Source organism: Molothrus aeneus, chromosome 7 (genome assembly GCF_037042795.1).
Source record: "Molothrus aeneus isolate 106 chromosome 7, BPBGC_Maene_1.0, whole genome shotgun sequence".
NCBI lineage: Eukaryota > Metazoa > Chordata > Aves > Passeriformes > Icteridae > Molothrus > Molothrus aeneus.
The window spans coordinates 34,367,080-34,377,938 of record NC_089652.1 but is presented as its reverse complement, the minus strand read 5'-3'; the positions used below and the strand labels follow the sequence as shown (position 1 = coordinate 34,377,938).

Below are 10,859 nucleotides of genomic sequence, written 5' to 3'. Positions count from 1 at the left end.
GCGGCGCGAGCGAGCGGCGCGCGGAGCCCCGCGGGGCGGCGCGCGGAGCCGTGAGGGGCGGCGCGGGGCGGTGCGCGGGGCGGTGCGGGGCGGAGCGCGGCGCTGCCGGCCGCCGGCGCCCCGCGCTGCCCGCTCGCTGCGTGCGGCGAGCCCAGCCGCGCTCCGCGCTCCGCAAAGTGCCGCCGGTGCCGCCGCGCCTCCTCCCGCACAAGGCTCTGCCGCTCCGCGCCCGCGGCAGGCAGGCTCGGCTCCTCATCCTCAGCCTCTTCTCCCGCACGCGCCCGCCGCGATGTCCGCGCTCCTCCTGGCCCTGGCGACCTGGCTCTGGGGATTACTGCCCGTCGCCGAGGCGCTGGCAGCGGCAGCCCGCGGAGGTAAGGCGCGTCCGCGGCGGGGTGCGGAGCCGCGGAACTTTCCGCCGCTTCTGCTCGGGAAGTTTTGCTCCCTTGCGCCTTGCGCGGACGGGCGCGGCCGCGGAGCGCACCCCTCAGTGCGCTCCATCACCGCGCTCCCCTGACCGCGCTCCCCTGACCGCGCTCCATCACCGCGCTCCCGCACGCCTGGATTGCGGGCGCGCTGCGCCAGGTCGGGGGCGAACCTTGGCGGCAGCGAATACACGGGGGCGAGGAGCGGGGTGATGTGCCCGGTGGTCCCCATGGCCTCGCCGGGCACGAACCACGGGGTGCGATCCGCCACGGGGCGGACGAGCCGCTGGTGCCGGCGACCCCCGCGGTCCCGGCCGCGGCTCCCCGAGGCAGCCCTGCGGCCGGCGGAGATGTGCCGCAGGAACGGCGAGCGCCCTCCGCTTCCCGCAACCTTCCAAAAGTTCCCTCCTCAATGTCCCCGAGTTGCCGCTCGCTCAGTGCCCGAACTTGGATTTGAGCACGGGGGCTCGGGGTCCCGCAGCCGCGGGGTGGGCGAGCACGGAACTTCCAACTCGCTTCTGCTCAGAGAAGTCCCCGATCCGAGAGGGTTGCGGTTCCCCCGCCGGAGCGGGGCTCTGGGTTTCGTGTCGCTTATTGCACAGTCACCAGAGCGCTCTCATCTTCCTGCGAGATGTTTGCATTGGATATTTTCTAAGTATAGCCCAAGTCCGCCTTCTGTGTGGCTCAGGTGCGGGAACGGCGGTGTGCTGCTCTGACTCAGGTTTTCTTAGCGCCGTAGAAAACCCCGCTCACCAGAAAATTGTCTGTCGGCTTGTTGTAGCCCTTCAGCTCCCAAACTGCGTGGTCTCATGAGTGAGATGCCCTGGGTGATGTACGCACCCTGCGAGGGTTTAGTTAGAATTCAGTGGAAATGTAACTCTCTAAAGCCTTGAATTCTCACTGTTAGACATCCAGCTCCTCTCCATCACGTACACATTACCTACTAAATTGTTTACTAACTGCTTACAACTCGTTTGGGTGAGTGCGGATGCCTCTGCACAGTCCGTCTGGGGTATAGATTTCTGCTTCACTCGAACTACCAAACCTCTCCCGTCCCTTTCCCGCGTAGCCATCAGAATTACATAGGTGATTCATGCTGCGAAAATGAGAAATAACTACCTATCAAGGAGGGAAGTATTGCTGCAGCATCGCAAACTTGCATGTTTAAAACACTGCATCACAAGGTGCAGGGATATTGCGAGGAAATGAGCATAGCGTTCCGTAGAACGGCACTTGAGCAGCCAGAGAGGGAAGGGTCTCAGGAAATCTTTTCGGTTTTATGAAGGGTACATATGCTTTTCCTTTGGTTCACAAAGATTCGTGGCCGTGGTAGTGATTGTTTGATGGAAAATATTTCAGGAACTTTCCATGGTATTCACGGAATGGTCAGATTAGATTTCAGCAACTGTAGCTTGTATCTGATTTTATGAATAAAAATCAAACTTCCAAACATTTTGTGGAATTGTTTTGGAAACTGATTTGTTGCTCTGTATTCCTTCATAGCAGTAAGCAAGTGCCAGTTATGCATGTATATTAATTTCTGATGTTTAAATTTTGTTTAATTTTACCTTTTTTTTTTTTATTTTTCATAGTTACCTTGCTCTGATTTAGTGTTTCACCAAAAAAAAGGTGCTGCCAGCTTATATTAAAATCAATCCTATCTTAAAAGGCAGCATCCTTGTAAATCATACCAGCCCCAAAAGTGGGATAAATCAAATTTACTTAGAATCAACTAACTCATCATATCATAATGTCATGTCTTATCAAAACTGAGCACTGCACAAATTATGACTTAAAAGGCATCTTGTTTCACAAAAAATGTCAAGTGGTCTCAACCTAAAAGGGATTCAGGATGAGGCATCCAGAAAGGGAATTATATTTGCACATCAGATAAACTTTATGATACAGTGCAAAAATTATTGACCATACCAAGTTGATTTTCCTTTACAGGAGGAAATTCTGAGTCACTGGAGCATGCTAAGCTTACTGTATGTGAAAGGCACTGAAATTTGGAATGCACTGAGGTTGGCCATAGGTAATAAGAGAATTGGGAAAATGTCATGGGTTGTGTTAATAGCACTGTTGTGGTAGCCATGGTAATATAACATACTAGTGAGGAGCTGTAGGGAGAGGTAACACTTTCTCTTAGATCAGTGGGCAACATCAGGAGCAAAAAAAGAGATGGGGGGGGGAACCCCACCAAAGTTTGAATTATCTAAGCCCTTTTCTCTGGTTCTGAAATACAGTTAAATTCTTTCAGTCTTACCAGGTCTGTCCTCAGCCGGGTTACAGCTCCTCTAACTTCATGTATATAAAAATATTGTGAAGAGAGAATGATATGGAGAGGGGGAGCTGGAAAAAGGGAAGTGAGCAGAAGGGAATCCAGCCAGGAGAGTGTGGTAGGATAAGGTCCAAGTCCTGCTGCAGCTGAGGTTGTTCCACTGAAGCCACAAAGAGGTGATTTCCTTTCCTTCTGCTTGTCAGTTCTTCCTAAGGAAACGGACGGACCCAGATTCCTTGCGACAACTTGCAACTCCTTCACAGTATAGCTGCAACAAATGAATTTATGGGGCCTGAGAAAAACCTTGCAAACAGTTTGGGAAGCTGAGAAGGCAGCATTTGTTACCTGCTCTCCCTGCAGACGCTCAGGGGAACTTCCCAGGTCCCATGGGTGCTCTCTGGTTCTTGTGGGCGTTTCCTTCCCACAGCTCTTCCCAGCCTTGGAGCTTCACCCTGCTCCCACACCCTTTCTTGTCATCCTTGATTTCTGTTTCTGCTGCTGTGAGCATCATTACATGGACCCACTGCACTAATTGGAGTGATTACCTAGAGGTGATCCAAATTGCAGAGATGCCCCGGATAATGGGAGTTTGACTGGGTAATCTCAGTGTTGTCAGTGAGATGTGAATCCACACCAGTATTAATGAGTTGCATTGCTCGTTATTAATCGACTTGCTGTCTGTGCTGAGGCTTGTTTGTGTTGGGTTTTGGTGGCACGTCACTGCTGTCAGCAGCACTGAGCCACTGTCTTCTCCCACTGTTTCATGTGTGGTTTGAGTGTTTTGGAGCTTGCAGGCAGGCGCTGGCATGGTGAAACAGCTCCTCAGCAAAGTCTTGCAGAGAAGAGATGCTCCTGCAAAGGGAGACTTTATATGGGATGGGAAAATGTTGTCACATAACTTAAAACTCAAGTTCATGAGTGATGGCATATCACACGTTATTTTTTTATATATTTTTTGCTTATTTGAAAACTTTTTGAAGGAATGACAAATCTTCATGAATTTTACTCCTTTCTGCAGTCCTAAAAAGACTTCCAAAACTTCTGTCTTCATCCCACTTAACAGGGAGTTTATTGTTCTCGCAGTGTCCTTTGACTGTATTTAAGTGAAATCTAGAAGCAAATTACTTTGAAATGGAATTTTCAGGCTTAAGGTCAGGCTGGTGGGAGTTTGGATTTCTCACCCTGTGGCAAGGACACAAACCAGGCAAAATAAATTTGTCTCCTTGGGACGACTGCTGATGGCCTTCATTCCCTGGTGAGGTGCCACAGCAGGTGATTCTGACTGCACTGGGAGCCTTTACAATACAACTTTGTCATTATTAGCAGCCTAATGCTGGAAACTGGGTGTACCAGCACTGCTGTACTTTACCAGACTGAGCTCCAGCTTGGCCATCTGTTGGAAAGTGTTCTTGAAAAAACCTACAAAAGCTGTTTCTGTGCTGTACTACAGAGGTGGATGTTCCCATAGTTAACGCTGTTATGTTTTGAACATAGATATTCAGTATTAGTATCTTATGTGCAAAAGAGATGCTTCCAATGTCATAGTGACTTTGCTGTTTATTTATTTACCCTAAAAAAACTATTACTTAAGAAACATGCCTATCATTAGAGAGGCAAAATTGCAGAGGAGGGTGAAAATATATCAAGGAATTTGGGGCATTTTTCTGCAGGATGTGTGATAAGGGTTAATTTAAGTCAGAAAAGCTGGGAGATGTCCACAAGCACAGTTTCAGTGGCTGACTGGTTTTGGAGGCACTCAGTGCTGTCTGTCTGCCCTCAGCTGAGTGTGTGAGTGCACACACAAACCCCTGGCACTCCTGGAGCCTGAGCTCTGTGTGTGGGTTTCTGTGAACTGACGTGCATGTTCTCTCTTACCTGGGTTGTTCTTTCAGTGGCTTCTGAGAGCTGAAGTTTAGTAAAAAGGAAGTGGTAGAAACACACAAACTATTTAAAGGCTAAGCTGCATTTCAAAGTTCAAAACTAGGTGTTTGATGTCAAAAGACTATGTGTAAACTTGTTCTGCAGCAAGCCTTTTACTAATTTATCACAGCAGTTCTGCTGGAGCTGTGGCAGGTTGAAGGAGCTGTCCTCCAAAGGCTTGGAGAGAAGCTCTCACTTCACACAGTGCTTCCTTTGAAGAGCTGTGTGACGGCTGCTATGTAAATCTGACTCTATGCCATACCTCTGAGGTTCATATGGACCCCAATCTTTCTGCATTTAACCTGGCAAAACTCACATTGACTTCAGTCTGCAGGTTGGAAGTGAGTGTTCCTCCAGCACCCTCTTACAGATCCTTTCCTGGTTATTTGCAGTTGAAGAAATTTGGTTTCTACATTTTGCACTGGCTCAAAAGACTTACGTAATTGTAACTTGTGAATTTAGAATTATGGCTTTCTCTAGAAAGGCTGGCAATTTAGATAATAGAACGTTGTTTTTGTTACAGTAGCATATTTGGAATCCCAGCGTGTTGTTGCTTTTTTCCTAGTTTTTATGCATTAATCTGTCGCTTAATAGTCTTGTTCTTCAAATGCAATTAAAAAAAAATTTGCTTAGAGAACTCATTTTAATTGCACTTCCTAAAAACATTCTTAATGATGAACAGTGAAGATGAAAATAGCAGAACTTGGCTACTTCTAAGCGAGTCATACAGACTAATGAGTCTGTATTTAATGTCAGTTTGGGCTAAGCGTAGACATTGGAGAACTAGGTCTTAAATTTGTAAGTGCAATTAGGAACTAATTGGGTTTCTTTAAAAATATAATTACTCAAATAATGACTTTGCACCTTCTGTCCAACCCACTAGTTTGCTTTTTAATTGAACAAGTTGAATTTTTTCCCCCATAAATTATCTCTATCGAAGAGACGAAAATATTTGTAAACTTATCCCAGCTAGCTAGCCAGTTGTTGACCATAATGGGACAAATTCCCAAGATGTACCAAAACATAGTGCTGTAAAGTGATACAAATCTTCATGTTTAAGCAGTTGGTAAAATGAAATAACCAGGACTTGTTGCTGCAGAATCAGCTGCCCAGCCCAGCCGTGGTCCTGCTGATAGGATTCCTTTGGTGAGGATGCTCTGGAGACTCCACAGGAGGGAAGGGCATTTTCCCATGGGTGCTGGTCTGTGGGAGAGCAGGATTAGACCTCAGTAATGGAATTCCAATAAAACTCAGTCAGTGCCTTTTAATTAGATTTAATGGCAACTGGGAAGGATCATTAGAGATAAACACATGCTTTTGCCAGTAATACGTTCACATGTTATTAATCTGATTTAATTTGCAAGATCCACATAGCAGGAGTAAGGTTTTTCTCTGTACCTGGGAAGTGTTATATGAGCCCGTTATAATTTGTTGTTGTATATGTCATTGCTTCCCAAGCAGTATGTAAATCCAGAATGGGGGCTGTGTGTGTGGTGGTTGTGAACGCTGGCAGTCTGAGGGCAGGGCTGCATGCTGGAGAGAAGGCTGCTTGTCTCTTCAGAAACCGCATTGTTATTGACCCTTTTGCTATAAATTGCAATGGTGTATTAATAACAAAACACTGCAATATGCAGAGTGTGCTGCTAAGTAATAGGGCTTTTTAGAGATGATGTAATGCCAGTCTGGAAGTGAGGTACGCCTGGAGATTTTTATTTCCATGCAGTTGGAAATACAGCCTAGTTCTCTGAGGCGGAAAAACAGATTACAGCATTACGAGTTCTAGATATGGTACGTTGCATCCTGAAATGCTCTTCCCAACCCGACAATGCTCCTAAACACCTCTCCTGCTGCTTCCTGCTGAGTGATGAGGCCTTCCAGAGGAGCCAGACAGCTGAAACTCAGCTTCACTTCAGAAACAAGGATGTACTATTTCCTTTTCTTGGAAATACCCATGTATTTTGGGCCATCTATTGCCTGGTTGTCCCTAGGACGTCCCCTGGTAACTTTTGGGCATGGCACTCTTGAATGACTTACACTTCAAGTGCAGTAGAATAAGTGCTAGAAGCTAAAATCTAAGCTTTCAAAATAATATCTCTAATTCCTCAAAGTTTTCACTACTCTAGGGCTCTGTTTTTAACAGCAGTTCGTAAGTCACTCCTGGTTTTCCTCGAATGAGCAGAGAGAATGAAAAGGTGCAGTTTTGGTTTTTGCAGTGGTATTTTGGGCTGGGGATGGGCTGTGTGCAAGCAAGACAAATGCCAATGCAGTGCTCTGCAAATGCAGTGTTTTGATGTGAAGTGCTCTGTCTAGAAGATTGTTCTGTGAACACATGGACATGCTCCCACAACAATTCCCATGTGGCTTTCTCATAAAGCTTTTTGATTGAAATTTACCTGCCTGGAAAGTAACAAAAATATCTTATGAGTGCTACTTTGTAAAATACAGTTTTGATATTGTCAAATAGATTGGGCTGCTGTTTATAATTTTCTCAGAGGCTGTGATATGGTGTAGAACACTTGAGTCTCCACCTCCTTTAACATGCAGAATCTCAATGATTCTAAAGCACTGGAAGTACCAAAAAACCACCATTTCTGATACATCCCTCTTAGTGTATAATTTTTTTTTTTGGAGAAATGCTGTAGTGTTATGTAGTCAAAAAAAAAAAGTGAGTTTGAAAAAGTTACACTAATGTCAGAAGATCACAAAAAATCACAACAATTTTCTACATGATAGGTAGATCTCCACAAAGCACCTGCCTCTTTTTGCTTGCAAATACAGAGAAGATAAAAGAGGAGAGAGCAAAGTAAGCTCATGGCTGGTTGGATGCTCTTTTGCATATGCAAACACACACTGATTTATCCAAAGTATATTGGTATTTGTGTAAAGCTGTGTGCTTAGGAAATCAAAATGTGTCATTTGCCAGTGAGACGTTTTCCTCTCTGGAGCAAAACATTTTTTATGTTTTGTGAACAAATAGATTTCAGGCTTTCATCAAGACCACTGAAGTCAATGGATTCTTTGTTTTGTCCTTGTAATAGAATCAGGTTGCATCTAAGTATAAAAGAACTTTTAAAAATTTTATTAAAATTTCACTGGAAATTCTTTATTAGAGGACCTTTAATTAAATTGCATTGTCTGTATTGCCCTATGACTTTTATGCAAGAAATACCTATTTCTTGAAAAATTTCTATTCCAATAGTTGGTTTGATTTTGTAGGGTTTCTTAAACTGAACCCATGTTTATATTTATCTTCTCTAATTTTAAATTATGTGCATCACATGCGTGATTACTTCTCATTTCAGAATTTGTAATAATCCTCTAGAAGAGGAGTTATTGCATGAATTATTTTAATAAAGTTAATTTGATTTTTTTTTTCATGTAAAAACATCTGTTTTTGCTAGGAAACTACCTTCCTGTGAGGTCAGAAAACCTGAGAAAATTCCAGACAGCTCAATATGCTAAGATATGTATGGTCTGCAAGTCATTGGTTGGTTAAACCTAGTGTTTTGCTATACAGAAGGATCTGCTGTTCTTCTACATGATGCACTACCCTTTTCTTCATAAAAAATGTATATTGGCCTTGGAGTTGTGGGAGGATTATAAAGGTGGTACCTTCTCACTCTGCACTTCAGTTCCCTATGAATCTTTGCAGATTCATCCAAGGATGAGCACGCTTGACCTTCTTTTGGAACCTATCCTAAAGCAGCTGTTTTTACAGCAGTATTTAGTAAAGTGTAATGAGGGGTAGGTCAAGCCTGTGCTGATAGTCATATATCTCCTGGAGGGAAACTCTCCTGCCTTCCAAATTCATCAGAAACACTTGGTTTAAAATAGATTTATTTTGTGTAACTATTGAAGTTGCTTTTTCTGAGGGATGTTTGCAGGCAGTGGGAGTTTAAGAGTACAAGGAGTGGAGGAAGGCTGCAAAATGGAATTTGTTCTCCTTGGGCCCAAGTCCTAAGCCAAGTGTTTTTATTTTTATATTTAGATTTCAGAAAGAGTGGTGAGCAGCAAATGGTTTCTCCATAGTGGTATCTTACAGCATGGAGTCTTAGGCAAAACTCTTGGGGCTGCAATTTAAATCCTGTGCAAGGGAGATGAAGCAGGCCTGGATGATAAAAGTGTGAAAACTTAAGTGCTGTCCCAGGCCTACAGTTTGTGTGTGCCTTTGGAAACAAAGCTGTTCTGTGCTGAAGCAAAAAGATGTTTTGGAGGCTCACCTGAGCAGGTGATGCTGTAGGGCTCTGTAAACCACTTCTGTGGTAATATATTTCACATATATACATATGGATATAGAGCCGTAAAGGGGGAGCCATGAGAGGTGCTGTGCTAAGCACAGCAAAGCCAGGAGTACCAGGGCTTTTTTCAGCAGATAGAATCTGATGCCTTCACCCAAGTGGCCCATTATCACATTTCTTCAAACTGGAGCAAGCTATTCAGGTCAGTGTGTGTGTACAGACCCACCTGAATGAATTCCTCAGCTTGCACTTGATGTGTTACATTTCTTTCTCTGGGTTTCCAGTGGCTGTGAGTTGAGTAGAGTTGACAGTACACAATATTACCTATTTACTCTGTAGATTATACTTCTCTGGAGAATTGGTGTCAGCTAATCTGCTACTTCTGCATTTTGAGACCTGTGAACTGCATCTGCAGTAGTATTGCAGGAGAGTGTCAGATCTAAATTTCTATAATTTTCTTATTTACCTTGGATTTCTGGGCCTCTGTGTCCAGGTCTCCAGCCTTTGACACTTATTTTGTCCTGTGAATCGTTTGCTTTCTGTGCAGAAATTCTCTCTGTCAGTATCCAATTTTGGCCACTCTTAGGGCGGTAAGAAGTTTGAAGCAGATGGTTGTCAACAGATGATGACAAAATTCTGAAATACGGCTCTGATACAAACTGTGAGGCTGAGTATTTAAAGCCTATTTGAAGCACATTCGAGTGTATAAAGCCTGCTTGTGTTTCTAATGCTATTGCTACCTTTGCCGTGGAATATTCTCAGAACAATTCATAAATTCCATATTTTTTTCTGAAAACAGCATAACTCCCCACACCAATTAGTGGCGTTCAGTAATGAGTATATGAACCATGTTATGATTTTATGTCAGTTAGAATTGTTAAATGCTCCTTGATGAAGCCATGCTGATTTACATTAATTGGTGTCCTGTCTTCCCACAATGGCATCACACTGTGTCAGAAGTGCCTCACAAAAAGTTGTAACATAGCTAAACTCTCAGTGATTGCCCATGATTGCCATTCTGCTGTTGACTGCTGCTCTGAAGACTTACCAGCAAAAGACTTGAAAATTCGGGCGATTTTAATAAGTGGCTGTGAGCCTTAGGAGCATAACTAAAAGCATTTGCATAAAATGAGCGCTGAGATCCGGTAGGTGTGGCACAACTCAGATCCTTCCACTGCATTCATTCCCTTTGCTAATCCAGCAGCTCAAAGAAATTGAAGTGCATTAAAGGCTGTTTTACGTGGCTATGAAAAGCATGATGCAAATATGCAAATTCAAGAGCGCATCTTCCACAAGTTTATATATCTTAATGAAAAATGTCAGAGCGTAATATATCAACAGTCTGCTTCGCCCCACAGTAGCCAGTTTTTTCTAAAGATAGCACAGCATGTCCTTGCTGTGCTACTAGGAGTAAATTAACACAGCAGAGCGCTTGTTCTGAAGTCAGCTGATGATTCTTCTGCTGATTTTTGGGGAGGGAGGACTTGTCTGCTGATGGTGGTCATCTTGAACTGCTTACCACTTACTCATGCATGCAAGTAATTTCCCCTGACTGGTATCAAAAAACATCTTCATTTAATTTCTTTTGTTATCCTGTTTTCTGTTGAGTGGAAAAGTTGCTCCACCTGACTGGAAATCTTGAATTGTGTATTGTGGGACACCTGAGAAGCATAAGCCATGAGTGTTTTGCTAGTGGGCCAGCAGAGTGGTGACTCCCACTGGTGTGCATCTGATTTCACCTCATGAATTCTGGTTTTATATTGAGTAGAATATCTCTCTCTTTTTTCCTTTTTTTCCTTGCCTATCAAATTTACAAAATCTCACGTCTGGGAAATCCCCTTACAGCTTCAGGAGGCCAGGTGCTGCCGAGCTCATCAGAGAGTCACAGCTGTTGATGGTACAGGTGTCTGTAGAATGCTGTGTTTTCATTTGTAGTTTGCAGCCACAGGGAAAAAAACCAAACTGGAAGTGAATGGAGGAGGGTTACTTGTTAAA

General features: G+C 44.1%; 1 protein-coding gene across 1 annotated transcript in view; it reads left to right on the top strand.

Moving 5' to 3' along the window:
• The first annotated feature begins 282 nt into the window (after nt 1–282).
• Nucleotides 283–10,859, top strand: part of LRP1B (LDL receptor related protein 1B) — a 631,162-nt gene continuing 620,585 nt past the window's right edge. Inside the window, exon 1 of the mRNA XM_066553313.1 lies at nt 283–374. Within this exon, the coding sequence (XP_066409410.1) occupies nt 290–374 (85 nt within the window). The 5' untranslated portion in view covers nt 283–289. The remainder of the gene's footprint in view (nt 375–10,859) is intronic.